Source organism: Dasypus novemcinctus, chromosome 27 (assembly GCF_030445035.2).
Source record: "Dasypus novemcinctus isolate mDasNov1 chromosome 27, mDasNov1.1.hap2, whole genome shotgun sequence".
Taxonomy (NCBI): Eukaryota; Metazoa; Chordata; class Mammalia; order Cingulata; family Dasypodidae; genus Dasypus; species Dasypus novemcinctus.
This window is the reverse complement of record NC_080699.1, coordinates 13,229,817-13,250,424: the sequence shown is the minus strand read 5'-3', so window position 1 is coordinate 13,250,424 and position 20,608 is coordinate 13,229,817. Positions and strand designations below refer to the sequence as shown.

The window sequence follows — 20,608 nt, the reverse complement described above, 5'->3', positions numbered from 1 at the left end:
TGCTCTTCCCCTAGCTGTTACCAACACAGATCTGTTTGTAATTCTGTTAAGCAAATGCAGATACTATCCTGCTTATTCTCAGGTAAAAAAAAGAGAATCAATAAAACGATTTTGAATTAGTTGTATTAGCCGAAGAGTCATGTAGTGCAATGGTTGGTTTAGACTTTGTGGGTTATACAGTCTTTGCTTGCATTTGCTTGGCTCTGCCATTGTAGCATGAAAGCAGCCATAGACAATATGTAAATATATGAGCCTGACTGTATTCCAATAAAACTTTAATTAGGACACTGAACTTTGAATTTTATACAATTCACGTATGTCATGAGATAGTCTTGTAATTTATTCTTAACCATTTAATAGTGTAAAAACCAGATAGACTTTATAACTTTATATAAAATATTTATTTCATCCTTCCGTCCTTTAAAATAAGAATCCATGATTCTTGTCAGCCAGTAGGCTATTTTATGGATTAATGAAGTAGAGGTCACAAAACATTTTGAGGTTTGTTAAAGGAAGTGTCTATATAAAATGCTTACAATTAATCACTCACTTTTAATATTTTCAAAATAGAAAACCCAACAGAGAAACTAGCAGTTGTTGGGGAAATTTTTAAAACCAGGATCATTTAACATTCTTTTGAAAAAGGAAAAGATTTTAAGCTTCCTAGTTTCATCAAAAAGTGTTTTTGCTTTCTTTAAAGAGAAATTACTAAATCACATGGCTTGTGAAAGTACTTTTGTGTATTTTCTGTGTAGAATGGACTTCTCATTTCTTTCTTTGGGTTTAATGCCAAGTTTATGGTTAAAATGTACTCTGTCTTGGGTACCCAAAGTGGGAAAACTTAGTGTTCTTCATATTGGCAAGTCTAAGGAACAGAAAGTAGGAAAAGGGAGGAAAGAGTGGAATAGAAGATAGATTTGGTAGTTTAATTAATCTATCTGTTGCACCCATTTATTAATTCAATTTACCAAGCACATATTGAGTTCCCACTATATGTTTGACACTATGCCACGTACTATAGCTACAAAGTAGTATATGGCTTAGTCTTGGTCCTGGAAAAGTAGGAAAGACAGGTGATTATTAGACAAATAGTTACCCTCTAGTGATATCAAGGTGCTTAAAATAATTTGGTAACAGAGCATTGGTTGTGACTAAGTCCTTGGTTTCCTAGTTGAGCAAGAAGGAAAAGTTGCTCCATGCAGTGGAAGTAAAGGTACGGCCATAGAGCCACCATATTGAGATGCTTGGACTTTATTGCAGTATCTAGTATAGTGCTTCTCTCTCTTTTCACTTTGTAGTTTAAAATTTCCAGCCCATCACGGACTAATAGTTTTATAAAGTAAAATAAAAAATGAATTATAGAAAAATGAAATTTAAAGGATATATAAAATATAAGCCCCCCATTTTTATTTAGATTCAATCAATATAAAATTACTTATGAGCTTGCTATAAAAGTTTATAAACACTCAGTTTTTGTATCTCATCATGTCTTGGTAATAAATATTTCACATTTTAACAATTCTTGGGCTGGCAATAGTCTGTGGAACACTCTTTGAGGGATATTTATCTAGTAATTGATACAGAGTCCCTGCATGTTTTTAAGCAAAGTGACATGATTATAATTTTGTTTAATATGATAACTTGTTCACAGTATGAACGATAATTTTCAGTCTGGAAGGATGGAAACAAGGAACCTCTGGAATCATCAGCATTTGCGAAGGAGCTAGAAATGCAGGGAAAAGTGAAACTGACCTTTTAAAATACCAAAAATTAGAGAGTAGTGCCTCCACTAGATTGTAAACTGTCTTGAGATAAGGAACCATATTTGTTTTATTTACTTATATTAGTAACTTTAGAAATAGTAGTCTCAAAAATATTTAATGAATGAATGTGAATGGGTCAGAGGTAAGGAAGAACCAGGAAAGAACAATATTTAATAAAACTGGAATGAGGAGAGTTTCAGGCTGAAAGATATAAAAAAAACAGATCAAATGCTGTGAAATCAAAGAGGATGATAATTGTAAAGTATTTGTTGAATTTAATCCTTCAAAGGCCTTTGGGGGAGATGAGCTTCAGCAATATGATAAAGTTGGAAGTCACATTATAATGTTTTGCCCAACCCTATTATCCAGTAAGGTAGTGAATGGAGATCCTTTTAAAATATGGTATCTGTTGATTGAGGAACAAAAGTAGTGATAAATAATGCTTACTACTCATTTAGTTTTTCAGGTGAACGTAAAATTAATAATAGATATGTATTTGTCCCTGTAAATGGGAAACAAAATCTCTTTTAAATGCAAGTGAAATTGATTTTTAATATTTAATTCCTATTTGAGAAGAATAGGAAATTTAAATGTGATTGATTTTAGTCTTGTTTCAGATTGATTTTTTTTTTCTTTTATAAAGGTAATTTATTTGGGGTAAAAGTGTACAGTTACAAGGCCATGAAAAGTTCAAACCAGAGCACCATCAGAGATGCTTTCTCACCAGAGTCAGATATTGGTGATCCTGGTGTGTTGCCATGTGGTAAAGCAAGATGACAGCCAATCTCTGCCCAGGTTTCAGCCTTCCCCTCCGGGCTCACCCTTTCCTCTTGAGCTGCTCTGTGGACCCAGCCTCTTTGGGCTTCATGCTTAAGTGATCCTGTAGTTTTCTCTTCCCTGGCGTAGAGCTTGTTTGTTTCTGTGCCTTCTGTATCAGTCTCAGCTGTTCCACTGTTTTCCCAAGTTCAGCTGTAAACTGTCAGGCAAATGGCTCATCCCTCCTGGAGGCCTGCGCTGTTTGACCCTTTCCTTCTGTCACAGGGCAGGACCAAAAATGGCAGAGCTCTCTTCCTGTGTCTGTCTAAATGAGTCTTTCTCTGTGTTTCCATTTATATCAGACCCAGCAAGGGGGCAGAGACTTAACTTCAGTCAGGTCTCACTGAATCAAAAGCCCTACAACAAAATCTTATCAAGTAATCTAATCAAATGCCCCTCAGCTGAATTTAATGCAGTCAAAGGGTATCATACCCAGAATAGATTAGTTTACAAATATAATCTCTCTTTTGGGATTCATAAAATAATTTAAAACTGCCACACTTAGCATAGTGATTTTTTTCCCTCCATTTTTAAATTTTTAAATTTTTAAATTTTTTATTGAAGTGTATCATTCATACATGAACATGCATAAACAGTAAGTGTATAGTAAAGATTGTGAACTTACAAAATAAGCATACATAGCATCACCCAGGGGTCTCATACATCACCCCTCTGCTAACATTTTGCATTGTTGTGAAACATTTGTTACAAACTATGCAAGAACACTGTCAAAATATTACTACCAACTACAGTCCTTATCTTGTGTTTGGTGTATTTTTCCCCAATCCACACTATTTTAAAAAAATACATATTTTTGTTACAGATGTTGTAAACTTGCAAAACAGTCATACAGATGTGTAGATTTCCCATACAACACCATAGCGGTGGAACATTTGTTACAGGTTATGAGATAATATCATTAGACATTATCACCAATCATGGTCCGTAGCATACCTTTGGCACACTTTTCCCATACACCTCCATTATCAACACAGTATAGTTTTGACATTGATGCAAGAATATTGTAGTATTGCTGTTAACCACAGTCTATAGGTCACATCAGTTGTAGTTTTCCCATGCTTTTCCATATTCCCATCACCCTGCAGCAGAGATGTCCATTTGCTCTAGCTCTCTTGCATTTTTACCCTTAATCATTATCTTCATCCATCTCTGGGTTCACTGTGTTATTCATTCCCTAGATTATTCCTTAGCTTTCTTTCTATTGACATTTACTTCCACAGACTACCTTTTAAAGCCACAATCCTATTTATAAACCAGTTGCTACTCACTATAATGTGTTACCATCAACTCTATCCATTTCCACAGTTTTACAGTCAAGTTAATTAAAACTTTTACATACGTTGAACATCAGTAGTTCTTCTCAACCCTCCTCTTACCTTCTAGTAACCTATACTCTAGGTTTTAATTCCATGTATTTATTTTTCATGTTTAATTCATAATAATGAGACCATGCAATATTTGTCCTTTTGTGTCTGGCTTACTTCACTTAGTATAATGTCTTCAAGACTCATCCATGTTACCACTTGTCCTGATTTCATTTCTTCTTACTGCAGCTTAGTATTCCATTGTATATATATACCACTTTTTGTTTATCCATTCATTGGTGGATGGACACTTTGGTTGTTTCCATCTTTTGGCAATTGTGAATAGCACCGCTATGAACATCAGTGTGCAGATGTCTGGTTGTGTCATACTTTTTAGTTCTTTTGGATGTATTCCTAGTAGAGGAATTGCTGGATCATATGGCAGTTCTATATTTAGCTTTCTGAGGATCAGATGGATTGTTAATGAAGTAGTTCCTTATATTCTTTATATGATTCTTTATTGTAACCTGTGCAATAGCATCCATTTTTGAAATCACAGAATAAAGTTTACTCTTGTTCTGTGCTGTGCCTGGCATGTTTTTGGCTAAAAGTTTGTAGGAAAAAGATCATGACTTAAAAGTATATGGGATATAACTTCTTCTGTAGAGTCATAAAAGTGAAAAGCACTTGAGGGCTGTTAATAGAAAGAATAGAAGTTGTGTATAGTATCATTGTAGTAGCTAATTTAATAATTTTTTGTCATTTAGTTCCTTTATTATAATGAAATTTTAATAGGATCTTTAGAGTGAGAACACATCCATTATATATGACATCTGCTTCATAGGTTAATGGATACTCTCATACAAAGGCTAGTTGACTAATGGTACTTTGTCATCTTTTAATATTGCCTAGATGAACATTTTATTTGAAGTTTACTTCTGTGATTGTTTATTTTTTAATAATAAAATAAATTCTTGGTATTTTTCCCTACTTTTTTCCTTGAAAAGATTATGATAATTTTTATAGTATGGTTGGTAATAAAATTCCAGTTTTTTTTAAAGATAATCTATATTATATGCAGGTAGGAATCTTTTAATCCCTTTTTTGTTATTAAATATAAACCATCAGCACTCTTCACAGTAATTTCAAAATGTATCTAAATATTCCCATAGACTGAGGACCAGCAAGAAGTGATCCTTGTTAAAACAGATCAGTCTGGAAGAGTATGGCCTGTGAACACACCAGGAAAATCTCTGGACTCAAAAGGACAAAGACAGAGGAGACAGATGGTATAGTTAACACAATGTCTTTGTGTATTAACTCAGAATTCCTTTCTTCTCTCAAGACTTTCTCTGAGTCAGATGATCTCAAATTATTTTCTAAATTGTAGCTTTGTAATGCAAACATTAGAAGGGAAAATTATGTTATTACTTTTATTCTTAGCTATATCCCTTTGCATTTTGCAAAGTACAGTCTGATTCAACTGCCCTTTTTTCAAATAGTGTGGATTTTGAAAGTTTAAGGTAATTTTACTTTTAGTGTCCAATTTCTTTGACTTTGTTTGAAGCTTCCTCCTTAGGAAAAACCTTGGTCTTCCAGACCTGTTATCTGTGTTAGACAATTAATTTAGGACCTGGCATTGGGGAATTCATATGGAGTAATGTTTTAGTAATTATGTAAATAATGTGATCTTTTATAAACCAATTTTTTTTTTTTACATATTACAGCTCTAGCAGTTCATTTTTTTAGCACCACCTTCACACTTTTGAGATGGGAAAAACAGTGTATTGCGTTTTCCCAAATTAGGTTTTTTTAAAAATTTGAAACGTCATACAAGTGGGAATTGGGTCCATAGAAGATTTATTCATTCAGAATAAATGTTTTTAAGTGCCTATGCTGCTAGAGATATTAATTAATGCATCCAGTAAATAGAAAGCGGGCTAGATACCTCTTTCTGATGTAATGGAAGGAATTAGGAGGTTGGAAGAGAGATGAAACAGGAGAATAGTAAGGTATTAAATTTGTTCTAGAAAATGACAGAAAGAACTGACTAGGATGCATTGTCAGGTGGCACTGAGGCCCTTTTTGGGTTGCATACTACTGAGCAGTCTAGGTGTAGGAGTAAAGAAGGCAGACATTTAAATCAGGATAGGGGTTTTTTCTTTGAGAGTAATGAAAGAAAAAGAGGGTCAGGGATTGAGGTTCTGGGGTCAAGGAGTGATGAAGTCATAGAATGTAGAATTTAAACTAGTGAAGCTAGGAACAGTAATATTGGGAAAAGATATTGGGAGCATAGTTCCAGAGACCTCAAAGAAATTGAAGACCAGGTTTGAGTAAGGGAATGTGAGAGCAGTATTAGGGAGGTTTGATTTGGTAAGAAATAAATAGCACTTTTCTTTCCATATTTGGGTATGGAACCAATGGATAGGAAGACCCAATATTGACTTAGATGTGGATCACAATATCAGTTTTGATTTGGACTTAAAAATTGGAAGTGGACTTGCTAATAAGACTTTCTTTGTTTTAGATATATTTACTCAGTCTCTGTATAACTTCAGGTTTCTACCCACAATGATAGGGTTTTTTCTTTTGTTTTGTTTTTTACTATAAGCAGGAGAAAAGTAGGGATAGAACAGTTCTGTTCTTCCTTCAAGTTCAGCAATCAGATAAAGTCATTCTTCCATTCCTGGGGAAGAGGAGAGTTAAAGGGGCAGAAGAAGGAAGGAGTATTGTTCTAATGGAAGTTCCTCCACATGAAGCCAGGAGAATAGGGATAAGTGGAGGGATAGATTGTGATACATGGTGGGATTAGACATTTACTATCAGATTTATAGTGTAATCTATTAAAAATACCTCAGATTTTCATATTTTCACCAAATAAATAATGCTCATTTTGTTACAGGTTCCAACTCATGAGGAAAAAGAAAGGGTCAGATACTTTCACAATGATGATAATCTGAGCCTAAATGATTTAGTGAAAAATGAAAAGATGGGAACAGCAGAAGATCAAAACAGGTTTTTTATGAGAATGGCATCTAAGGTAAGATATATTCCTAGGTTACCTTTGTACTTTAAGAAACTGGTTATTCAATCTAGCAATGGTTTACTTTGTAGAGAGCTGGTTCTTTAATCTTGATTTGCTTTATTTTATTTAAAATCCTTTGTAATATGTACTAGGAGCATATATTTGGAATTGATTTGATTGGGACATATACATCTGGTATTTTGTTTTAAATATAGGAACTGGTTTAGTTTGTTAATGTGTTCTGTGGACATATTAATTGTAGATTTGACTTACCATTTAAGGGAAAGTTTTGGTCCAGGGTTTAATTGGCAACATGTTAATCATATTAAATTGTATTAGTACTAGTTGTGTTACTAGTCTGTCTTGTTCTAATGTTTTTCCCATTATTCATAATTATGTCATAGAATAAAATTGGAATAATATATTATGGATTATAGAAAAGGCATTTTGGAATAATATTAAGTCTGCTTATATAAAAATATGCATTATTATCTTAATTCATTACTTTTAGTATACAGGTTAGGTTTTTGTTTTCAAATAGCATTCTTTGTTGCAATACCTTCGTAAACACATTAAGTTGTATTTTTTTTAAATGAAAGAAACACTGTATTTTATTTAACCATTGTATTTAAATTTAGCTCTATGACAGCAAATTATGACCCCATGGGAGAAATCTGTCTCATCAGCTGTTTTTGCAAATAAAGTTTTATTAGAACCCAGCCAAGCACGTGATTTACATATTATCTATAGCTGCTGTTGCTCTCCGGCCAAGTTGAGTTGTTGTGACAGAGACTATATGGCCCTCAGAGCCAAAAATATTTATCTGGCCCTTTACAGAAAAAGTTTGTCAACCCCTTTTCTATAATACCAATGACTACTTTTTGGTTGATGTGGCTAAACTGGGTATCTGGGGGATAGGAATGGAAAGGAGACTTTTCTCTGTATACTTTTTCCAACTTAGACTGACCCTTCCTTCCTCCTTCCCTCCCTCCCTCCCCACCTCTCCCTGTTTCTGTGTATGTGTATGTGTGTGGGATAAAATAAACTTGAGTTTAAATTTCAAAAGAGTTATTCTTCAGATTACCAAGAATTGTATGGAATCTTAAATTTAGCCCATTAGGATAATTTACCCTCTGTTTATTTGGAGTGAATTGTAAGAAATCCCTATGGTCTGGAAATTGAATGCAGTAAGGACGTATTTTATGGAAGTTTCCTTCTTAGAAATGAGGCCACTTTATGTGGAAGTATGAATGAAATATGTTTTTAGTAATGGCATCCTAGTCCATTCAAGTTTATATGTAAGAGAAAATGCTTTTTAGAAATTGTGATAGTCATTTATTCTTCAAACAAATGTTTATTGAACCCCCAAGTTGTGCCAGACACCATTCTATGTGCTAGGTATAGAGAGGTGATTAAGTCAAAGTTTCTTCCCTCAAGGAGCTTTTATTTCTAATAGATGAGATAGACAATGAACAAATACATAATATAAAATATTATATAACAAATAATACCCTGCATAATAGAAAATATTTGTGTAGCAGTAAAGCAAGATAGAAGGAGATAGGGTCGTATTTTCATTAGAGTGTTAGGGCAGGCCTCAGTGTAGGTGAGGTTTCAGCAGACACTGAACAACGTGAGGGAGTAATTTCTTCCCAGCAGAAGAAATAACAAATGTAAAGGATCTGAGACAGATTTGAAGAATGTCAGGAAACAGCAAGAAGACAAGTATGACTGGGATTAGAGGGAGAAAGGGAAGGAGAAATAGAAGATGAGGTGGGAAACATAGGCGAGGCCACATCTTTAGGGTCTTTTGGGCCATGGTGTCAGAACTTTTGCTTTTGTTCTAAGTGATGCAAAGCCATTTGAAAGTACTTAGTAGGGTGGATTGGAGGAAAATACACCAAATGAAAGGTACTTTGGTTAGTAGTAATATTTTGAGGATGCTCTTTCATTATTAGTTAAAAATGTTTCACAGCAATGGAAGGTATTGGTGGTAGGGCGAGGTATGAGAGCCCTGTATGATGTTATGTTCGTTTGTTTTCTAAGTTTACAGCTGTTACTATACACTTATTGTTTATATGTATTTATGTATGAGTAATATACTTCAGTACATTTTTTAAAAAGTATTTAGCAGGGCAGTGTCATGATCTGATTTACATTTTGAAAATATTTCTCTGGTTACTGTTTTGAGAAGATGCTATGGAGAGACAAGAGTGGAATCAAGTAGATCACTTAGGAGGGTATAGCAATAGTCCAGATAAGAGGTAATAGAGTCTTGGATTAGAGTAGTAAAACTGGTAAGAAGTATTAGCATTCGGGGCAATGTTGATGACATATACTGAAATGGGAAAAACTGGAGAAGGGACAAATTTGGGGGAGAGGGATCAAAAGTACTATTATGGACATTTGAAGTATGAAATGCCTATTAGACATTCTCTTGGTGGTGTGGAGTGACTTCCCCTGAAGCTTTGTGTAGGGGTCGTTCTCCCATATAAATTTGGATCCTGTTAGCATGTAAATACTCTTCAAAGCCATGGCATTTAAGAGTCTGAAGATTCTTAAAGGGAAAGTCAGACGCCTAGGTCCTGGAGTATCATATGGAAAAGGAGAGAAGGAATTGTACAAATGAGTCTGAGAAGGTGCAGGCAGTGAGGTAGGAGGAAAACTAAGAGGGAGTGGTGTTTCAGAAGTCAGAGAAGATGGGAAGAAGTCTATGAAAAACTGTGCCAACTAAATCTGAAAGGTTGAGTAAGATGCAGGTAAAGATGTGACCATTGGATTTGGCAGTTTGGAGAGTTCTGGTGACAAGTGTGCTTTCCTTCATCCGTGTATTGGTGAGGGTTCTCTAGGGAAACAGAATCAGTAAGGGATATCTGTCGATAGTAAGAGATTTATCAGTGTCTCTCATGCAGCCGTGGGGATGCACAAGTCCAGGTTCCACAGGCAGGCTGCAACCAGGAGCTCTGATGAAAGTCCAGTGAAGATTCTTGATGAGTTCTGAGAGATGCTGGCTGTTCAAAGATGAGCTGGGAAGTTCTCTCTCAATGCTGGAATCACTTCCCCTTTTAAGGGATTCAACTGATTGGGTTAAGCATCACTTATTGCTGATGGCAGTCTCCCTGACTGATGTAATTATAACCAGCTATCTGTGATTTACCACTGCAGTAAAGTCAATTGGTGAGTAAAGTCCGTAAATGCCCTTGCATTAGCCCAGTGCTTGCTTGACCGAACAACTGGGTACAGTTACCTGGCTGAGTTGACGCAATAGCCTAACCATCAGAGTCTGGCAAGGAAAAAGACTGTTTATATTGGGTTCATGAATAAGTGTGTGTAGAGCTGGTGAAGACAGTGAATATACCCTACCGAATACTCATAGTAAGAATTTGCTGTTAAGAGGAACAGTAATTGAATGGGGTTAGCAAAGGTGTGTGTGTGTTTTAAAGATGAGCACTAATGCATCATATTTGTATGCTGATGGGAATAATCCAGTTGAAAAATTGATGCAGAAATAATGTTCCAATTTTATAAGATTACATGTTTTATATTAAATAGTCATGTGAAATATCTTTATTAAATGGATTTATGGAAAGCTTTCTAGGACAGCAGTCATAGATAACAGTTAATAAATGTTTCTTTCCCACCTTTCATTTTTCACACTATTTATAAATAAATATTGTTCTGTTCTTAATAGGATTTAGTAATTCACCTCATAATTTTCAGCAGAAGTCATTCAAAACTGATAGAATTAAATAAACCTATACACTAGATCAGGGGGTCTTAATCTTTTTTTGTTCCACACTCCTCTTTGCCAGTCAGGTGAAAACCATGGACCCCTTACTAAGTCTGCACTATACTGTGTATTATTTAATAAATATATCACACCTGTACCAATACGTCCCTGCAAGAAGAATGTTTTTGTGTGTATGTTTTTTCCCCCCAAAGTCTTAGTAGCTAAAATTATGATTCAAGCTCACGGACCCCTTGTGAAGAACCCCTGCACTCTATCTGTGTAGTAGTTTGCAACTAGTGCACATAGACTCTGGATCTTTTTAAAAAGTACTAACTGACCAATTTATATATTGTCGAATTAGAGGTAGTATTGTATTAACATTTTGATAAGGGTATTTTTTTAATCCAAGAAAATGCTTTCTTTGCATCATTTAATGGCAATTTAAATTTGGTTATAGCAACTGACAAAATGTAGTACACCATCCCTTCTCCTTTTCTGCCCATTAACTATGCTAACTTTTTCATGCTTGTTTTTATTTTTTATTTTTGGCTGAAAATTGATTTTTATATGATAGCAGAAGGAAGAAGGTAGGCTTGAATCATGTTAGGCAATTTTTCATAAAAAAAGCACAAAGGTCTTTTTTTTAATACACAAAATAATGCCAGTCCTTATCTGTATGTAATAGAACTGATAGAATTACAGGTTGCTATGGAAAATCTGATTTGGCATGGTTTTTTTAGTTCATCATTTAGTTAATTAATCACAGAAGTAATTTTTTGTAGGTTTAATAATGAAAATAAGCTCTGCTAAAAAGTTTAAGTAAGCATATAAAGTATTATGTATTTGGATTATTGGCCATGTCTATAAATGCTACATTTTATCCCCTCACTTATAAAAGTTTATGAACTAAAGTACTGCTATTGCATTTTAAGACTTACTAATATCTTTGGTATATAGTTTATTTTCATGAAGAAACCACAGAAACTCATTTGTTACCCTATGCTGCTTCATATTTTTAGTTGGAAGTTACTGAGTCTAGAACAGAGGCTAGCAAACTTTTTCAGGAAAGGACCAGATAGTAAATATTTGTAGCTTTCTTTTTCATCTGTTCTATTATGGCATGGAAGCAGCCATAGACAATATGTAAATGAATGAGTATGGCCATATTTCAGCAAAGCTCTTTTCATATAAACAGGCTACTGGCCTGATTGGGCCTGTGGGCCATGGTTTGCCAATCCCTGTTTTTGTAGGTGATCTAAATGACATACATTGTTATGGCGATCTCTTTGAATTTGGGTACTTTGTTTAGTCGTTCCCCTGAGTATGGATCTTAGGCCTTTATTGAAGCTTATAGGCTGAGGTAAAAGAATCATTACATAAATTATTATGAAAAATGAATTCAGTTATTATGGATGTGAAAATTGCCATGAAAAATAAGAGCCATCTTTTGGGAGCAGCCCCAGGGTGACCTAACCTAAACTGGGGAGACAAAAAAGGTTTTGTGATGGACACCAAGTTTGATACTATTTCTAATTAGTGTTCAATTCTACCCTGTTGTCTTTTACTGTTGATATTTTATTTTTATTACCATCTCATTTAATTGTTTATTTAATTTTTACTGTCCCTCCTTTTCTTATAATTATGAAATTCAAATGATACTCATTTTCTCTTTTATTTTTACATTAAATCTTTAATATCTTCTTTCTTATTATGTAAGAAAGTTATTTCATGCCACAAATGAACTTGATTATATTTGGATAATGGAATAGTTGGGTTTAAAAAAAAATCTTTTCTATAGTTTTTTTAAACGGGCCATACCCTACATAGTTAATGAAAAAGGAAACAATTAAAAATATCCTGAAAAAGAAGTATGTGTTTATCTTTTTCATACTGTAAATATATACACCTTAGAATGTAGATGACAGTGTATTACGATTTTCTGTAAAATACAAACAAGGAAATAGTAGGTTCTTTTTGATGAGGAACCTGTCTTATGCAAGGTTAAGTAACTTTTCAACTTCCTACAGCTAATGAGTTTCCAAAGCCAGTACCAGAAGCCTCCAATTTTAACTCTCAGCCCAGCTTTTTTCATTCAACAACACTGCCTTTCAAGTGACTGATGTTGATGGATAGTTGTTGGTTATTGACTAAATTTAATTGTCTTTGGACAGTTTTTGTGTGTCAATTGTTGGTATTCTGGAATAAGTTGTGTGTGCTTTTCTTGTTCTTAAAATACATTCTATCAACTTCAACATGCTTTAAATATAAACTCTCGCATTTAAAATTTAAGACGTCAGTGTTTCCTCGGCAACGTAAACTCAGGCGCATCTTCATGAGGTCTATATACATCTTTCCTCATTAATTTTGTTAGCACTGTGAGCTGTAATTTTATCCTTTTTGTACTGCTGAGCATTAAAAATGAGCTGGAGAGGTGGGGAAATGGAAGAGATAAAAATCGAATAGTAAAAGAGAGAAAAGACTCAAAATAATTTAAGAGTTTTACCTTAAATTGTAAGAAAACAAAATGATTTTTATCATCTATTAAAAGATGTTTGCATTTCTAATTATAGTTTTATTTTTTCTGTGTTTGTGACACTTTAAAGCTTGATATATTTTCTGATGGAATTAATCTTTAAAATACACATTATATGTTTAATAATCTAAAACCTAAATCTTTTTTTTTTAAACTTTTCAGTAAACTATATTAATAAACAATCCTGAGAGTTTCGATGCTATAGTCTTAGGCCGTGGCAACTTTCCCCCTCCTTAACAAAAACAATCACATAGGAAAGAGTAAGTCATTCTTATACTAAAAACTATATATTTCAAATATCTTAATTTTAACCCTTAAAGGTTTTGTGAGGAATAAGGATAACAAGTCAGAACTCAGTTTAAGGGATTTGAATTATCTGGAAGCTAAAGACTTTGAATCTTATGCCATATTACCTTGTAAGATGTAAACATCATTCAGTGGAGTTTTGTTGGTTTGCCTGTGTGTGTGTATGTTTTTTCCCCCCAAAGTCTTAGTTAGTAGCTAAAATTATGATCCAGTCAGCATATCTATTTAGTTGCTGACTTTCTAGCATTGCAGTGGTATATGATTTAATAAGAGAACAATTTTTAGAAACAGTATGTCAGCTGAGAGTTGCTGTAGTAGGCTATATTTCATTTGAGATTTATCTCTCAGCTTAAACCTAATGATTATTTGCTATTTGTGGGCAGAGTATCATAGGACTGTCAACTTTATTTAATATTTATTTGGTAGTTATGTGAGTAACTGAAACATGAATATCATTCTAGACTTTTCAAAAAGCTAATACTTGAAATTTGTTATTCTTCTTTGTCTTTGCCAAGTTAGCTCTGGTTCCAATTTGAAAAAAGAATTCTTTGTTGGAATGTTTGTCTTTGATTGGGTTTTTACTAACCTTAATTTTGAAATGCATGTTTTCAGTTTATTTTCTTTCTGTAACAAATTATTATGAATATTTTAGCATCACAATAATGCACAATAATGAATTGGTAGTGAAAGAAACAGGATTGAAAAAGTTGCTTCTAGCTAAGATATGATTGTGGACCAGAGAATTAAGCTAAGGATATGAATGTTTTTTCTGTGATTTGTCATTATGATTACAAAATGTAGCATTTTGTGTGTTTTTTCCTTATCCTAATCACACGTTTATGAATTGTAGGCTAGCTTTTATATTTTTACTCTAAATCAGTAGCTGTTTATTGAATACCTGGAGAAGATGCTTCGAAAGCCCTACTTTTTTGTTATACACAATTCCAATGTACTTGGTTATCTAGTTTTAGACCAGGTGCATAATGAAACCTGCAAGCTGAAGGTTAGGGAATAGGCAACACCCAGCAAAAATGCTTGTAGCAATAGAAACTGCCAGTGACTGTATATGTAGAGCTAAGAATGAGAAAGAAAGAGGCAGGGAAACAAATCATGGACGTCTTGATTGGTTTAACTAGTAAAGAAGAAACTAGCCCTTTATCCTGTGAGGCTCATTCCTGAATTATGGCACACCATAGTAATTGTCCCAGTAATTGTCCCAGTAATTATCCCATACTAACATAAAATATTAAGTTCCATATATTATATTTTAAAAGTCAGGGTGATGTATAACACTGGAAACATTTCCTTTCAAAATGACTAAAATAAACAATGGTTTTATGTTTAAATGGCAAACCTTCAGATATATGGAAAATTTGGCTGTTCAGACAGACTTATGTTACCATTATACAGTAATGAAGATTCTAAACACTAGTTATAATTTGATATCTCATAATTCTATCAGTTATCATTCACTGCAATTATTACTGATTTCTTTATTTTTTTCTCCAAACAAAATTTTCAAAAAGTTTAGTTGTGACTGTGATGGCAGAGGCATATGTATTACAAAGCAGAGTTTATGATAGTAGAACCTTTAGCATGCTTCAGAGTTTCAGTTCTGATTTAGAAGATTGGAAAGGCCAACAGTAAAGGAAAAGAGGGAGAAGTTATGAGTGGTGTATCTGAGCAGGCAGCAGAGTCAGTCCTATCCAGAACATGTAAATAGGGATTAGGATCCAGTGCACAGATGGCAGAATTATTTTAAACAGGAGCACATGCGCCCCCTCATTGTAACAAGAAGGAAGGAATAAATGCCATGTGTTTGCTAGTTTGTTTGTAGATTTGGTGGTAAGAGAAGAGGAAATTCTTGTTTAATTTTTATTTTCTCTTTTATCTACTGAGAGTGAGGTGGGGTTGGTGGGGTGTCTAAGTTTATGGTGGAATCATTTTATAAAACGTAGTAACTTTTCTATAATAACAACCAGTGCATGGACCCAGAGAAGGCAGATGATTGACTACATTCAGATTAGACTATACTATAAAGTTTTTTTTTGGATTTGATTATAAGAGGTGGTAGACTGAAACATAAAGGATGGTCTTATTTTATTATTTCTTTAATTTTCAGCCATCATATTATACAATTGACATTATAATCTTAATTTGATGTATTATTTTTGAACAGTAGTTTAAGTAAATTAACAATAAATTTTGTTCTTGGAACATTCTAAAAAATTAAAGGAGTTTCAGAACAAGAGCAGCTTGTTATTGCTGTTTACATAAGATCTCTTTGAGTCACATTTCAATCAGAGAAGGAGAATCATTAGAAAATACACATATTCACAAAGAGATTTGTTACTGGGATTTTGACCTTATGCAATTGTGGGAGCTGGTCAAGCAATCTCTCATGCTTGTTTGTTGATTATGCTAGAACTTTAAGTCCACAGTGCAGGCAGTTGGGAAGAGAATATGGATGTAAAGAAAGAACAAGCTGGAGCCCACTAGAATCTTCAAGGATGGACCCAAGCACGTGCCATTTCTTATTGCCTCTGACCTTGGTTGTATGGGTATCCTGTAGAGGCCAGGAGCTAAATATACACAATTGGTTCTGGAGTAGAAGTTGAGGAGGTAGTAGGAGAAGACCCAGCTGCTGCCTTATACCTGTGAGCTAATAGATAAGTGACAATGTATGCAAGTGAAAAAATGGCTGCTGCCTCATTTCTGTCCTCCAAGTCTCCCACAAGAATTTCTTCTGTGATCCACCCTAGCCAAAAACATACAGGAGAGGGAGTTCTGGTAAAAGTAGTACAGACTAGTTAACTTGAAAGCAATCATAGCGTGTTCATTGTTATCTTGACGTATCTCTTAAACCATATTTAATCTCCAAATAAGATAGCAAAGTTATGCTTCTGCCTAACTTGATGCAGCTATCCTATCTATAACCAAAAACATGCTAACCGTTTCTCAGAAGGCAATATAAAATCTCTTCATCTTTGGGTCATGTCCATTCTTCTCTTAGCTGTTTTACATTTCCCCTTTGATAGTCTGTAACTTAAATACTGAGGTAAAAGTTAACTACTCAATACATTTTATGTTATTTGATAAAGGGAGAAAAGAGGGAAGAAAATGTAAGTTTTTGACTAATAAAAAAATGCATGTACATTCACACATTCATTTCAAAATACAGATGAATTACTCATAATTATTATAATAATTTCTACAGCTGGTCACATAGGAAAGGGAAAAAACAAAAATTTTTGACTAATAAAAATGCATGTTTACACTTACATATTCATTTCAAAATGTGGATGAATTCATAATTATTACAGTATTAATTTCTACAACTGGTCACATGGTTTTAGCTGGTATATATAACTACTTTTCTCTATTACTCATTTCATATTCCCTTTGCCCTCAGCAGCACCTTAGCTGGTCATGGTTCCTTCCCTGGTGGGGTGACTCAAAATTTTTATTCTGAAGATCTGGGCCATTCTTCTTTTTTTTATTAAAAAAAATTTTTTTTACACTTTTCTTATTAAAGTTAATAGATCACAAAGAACGTTACATTAAAAAACAAAAAAACCATAAAAACCATGAGGTTCCCATATACCCCCTCTCCACCCATCCCATCATTTTTGTAAATTGTATTTTTTTGAAGATATATACATCACACAAAAAATGTTACATTAAAAAATATGAGGTTCCTGTATACCCCCCACCCCTCTCCTCCCACACCAACAACCTCCTCCATCATTGTGGCACACTCCTCACATTTGGTGAACACATTTTGGAGCACTGCTGCATCACATAGATAATAGTTTACCCTGTAGTTCACACTCTCCCCCCAGGACATTCAGTAGGTTATGGCAGGATATATAAAGTCCAGCATCTGACCCTGAAATATCATTTAGGACAACTGAAAGTCCCAAAAATGCCCCCACATCACATCTCTTCTTCCCTCTCCATGTCCTCAGCAACTACTGTGGTCACTTTCTCCACCTCAGTGCTACAGTTTCTTCTATTACTAGTCATAATAGTTTTATAGTAGAATATCAGTAAGTCCACTCTAATCCATATTTTCTTCCTCCATCCTGTGGACCCTGGGATGGTGATGTCTACTCCACTTCTAGATCAAGAGGGGGATTAGATTCCACATGGATGATGGATGTAATCTTCTGCTTACAGTTGTAGGCACTCTTTTTTTTTTTTTAAATTATTTATTTATTATTATTATTATTTTAAATTACATTAAAAAAAATATATGAGGTCCCATTCAACCCCACCGCCCCCGCCCCCCACTCCCCCCACAGCAACACTCTCTCCCATCATCGTGATACATCCATTGCACCTGGTAAGTTCATCTCTGAGCATCACTGCACCCCATAGTCAGTGGTCCACATCATAGCCCAGACTCTCTCACGTTCCATCCAGTGGGCCCTGGGGGGATCTACAGTGTCCCGTAATTGTCCGTGAAGCACTATCCAGGACAACTCCACGTCCCGAAAACGCCTCCACATCTCATCTCTTCCTCCCATTCCCCACACCCAGCAGCCCCCATGGCTACCGTTCCCACACCCATTCCACATTTTCTCTGTGGACATTGGATTGGTTGTGTCCATTGCACACCTATGTCAAGTGAGGGCTTAGATTCCACATGGGTACTGGATGCACTCTTCCCGCTTCTAGTTGTAGACACTCTAGGCTCCATGTTGTGGTGGTTGACCTTCTTCAACTCCATGTTAGCTGAGTGGAGTAAGTCCAATAAGTCAAAGTGTAGGAGCTGAAGTCTGTTGAGGCTCTGGGCCTGGGTGTCATATTATCAGTCCAGAGATTCAAATCCCCTACATATATCTTAAACCCAGCACCAACTACAATTCCAATAAAGTAGCATGCAAGTCTTGTGAAAAGAGATCCCCTCTGAGTCCATTTCCATCACGCAGAAACACCAGCTCCAAAGAAGGGCCATCTGTCATGGCAGTGAACCCCTTCTGCCATAACCATAGAACCCGTGGGTCTCTTTATCCCTCAAAAGAACCAATACCTGGGGTTGTATCTACCTTATCTGTCTCTTAGACTCTGTTCAGTTGTACATAGGGGTATTCCTTCTGACAACCTCCAGACTCTTTTTTAGAGACTCACAGCCTTATAATCTCATTTCTCCTTTCCATTTCCCCCTTACATTAGGTCAAACCGCTTCCCGAAGTCATGTTATTATATGTAGACAGGTTTATTCTGCTGTTCCGCATTGAATCTTTAATTCAAGGTCATTTTCTAGTTGCTTCTTCAGCTGGTATGTGGTAGTGATCCCTCGGTGCCAGGGAGGCTCATCCCCGGGTGTCGTGTCCCACGCTGGGTGGGAATGCATCACATCTACACGCTGAGTTTGGCTGTGAGAGTGGCCACATTTGAGTAACATGAAGGCTGTCAGGAGGAAACCCCCAGGCACAATGCTACTCTAGGCCTTGTTCTTATTGCAGGTGCATAGGCTCAAAAGTGTAGCCATTAGTATCAAGAGCCCACTGTTGGGCCCTCTTTCCTTCCTGGTTCTTGCCGTTGCACCTGGAGGATTGCTGCTGCTCTCCCAGGGCCTACAACAGTGACCCCCCGGCCAGGAGCCCAGTACCCCCCCAGCTGTTATTTTTAATTGTTTCCACTATGAGTATATATAGACATTACCATATACCCTGGGCATATGCCCTGTATAACTCCCTGTCAACCATATATATCCTGTCAATAACATCCCATATCAGTATTCCTCCGCTGCCATTGTTGAACCACTCTGTGATCCAAAACTTCCCGTAAAGTGAATCCCAACATAATGTCAGCTTCAGAAGAGTCTTAGATCACCTAAATTCATATATACAATATACAGTATTTCCCCAGATCCACCATAAAACCTTTTCCCTTCCACAGCAATAATCTTTTAACTTATTCATATCATATTTCCTGAAACTGATGTACGGATTCCGAAACTATAGTTTTCAAACAAGGTAACATTTGTGCTTACTATGTGGTCCATACTTTAGGTTGTACATTTTTCTAAATTTTTTAGTTATCCTATGTTTTGTCTTATGGTTTTCATTATTAGTCTGTCGTCCCCTATATGTTTTTGGTGTAATATTAGCTGTTTTATATTCATCCTCGTGTACTCTCACATAACTCCTCTTTTGCCCCCTTATTTACCTTTGTTCCATCCATTGCATGTCCATTTTCCCCTCCCCTTAGCGCCCACAACGCCTGCCAATCTAATGCCCTGGGAGCCGTCCTTTCTCACGAGAGATACAGTTCTCTCTATTCGACGGCATTAGTCTTCCCCAGGATATGGGTCCACCCCACCCAATGGTAGAACCCACCTTGGCAATATGAGCCTTCAGCTATTCCCTCCGGAGTCCGTCCCGCATCAGACCATACCCCCTGAGCGTCCTAACCAGGTAACCCTCCTACTTATACTTTGATACGTTTTACTCAACATTTAGTTCTCAACGAACTTCTGGCACTCTCCCATGTTTGTATGTTGCCCCTCCCTCCCACCTATTTCTTGGATCATATTACCCCTCTTCCCATCCCCAGCCCCCCTCAAACCCAGAAAACCCCACCCGAAGGTAACCCCTTGCCCCCATTTTGTCCCTTCTTTGTGTGTAGGCACTCTTGATTCCCTGGTGTGGTGTTTGACCATCTTCACCTCCCTGTTAGCTTACCTGAGTAAGTCCAATGAACCAGAGAGTAGGAGTCGCAAGTCTGCTGAGGCTCAGGGCCCAGCTGGCACATGGGCAGTCCAGAGATTAAAGACCTCTGAGTATGCACCATCCCTAGCACCAACCACAGGTTCAGTAAAAGTGGCAGAAGAGGTATGTGTAGGAAGGCCACATCTGAGTCCAGCTCCATCACACTCAGGAGCACAAATTCCAAAGTAGGGCCCTCCAAAAAGAGTCGGGAGGTCATCAGAGGGATCATGCTTACCCACACCTCAGCAGGACCCCAGAGAGAGCCAAAGTAGATACAACCCTAGGTGCTGGTTCTCCTGAAGGCTACAGAGATCACAGCCTATATCGTCATGGCAGATGGATTTGGAGTTCTGTGCCATGTCAGAGGGCTATTCTTATCAATCCTACTTTA

At 35.9% G+C, this 20,608-nt stretch overlaps 1 protein-coding gene across 2 annotated transcripts in view; it reads left to right on the top strand.

The window, feature by feature from the left end:
* The window catches only part of CWF19L2 (CWF19 like cell cycle control factor 2), a 138,716-nt gene that overhangs the window by 85,309 nt on the left and 32,799 nt on the right, over positions 1-20,608 (top strand). For both annotated transcript variants that reach the window (XM_058289437.2, XM_058289438.2), the window contains exons 11-12: positions 5,077-5,193; positions 6,807-6,944. In XM_058289437.2, the coding sequence (XP_058145420.1) occupies positions 5,077-5,193; positions 6,807-6,944 (255 nt within the window). The remainder of the gene's footprint in view (positions 1-5,076; positions 5,194-6,806; positions 6,945-20,608) is intronic.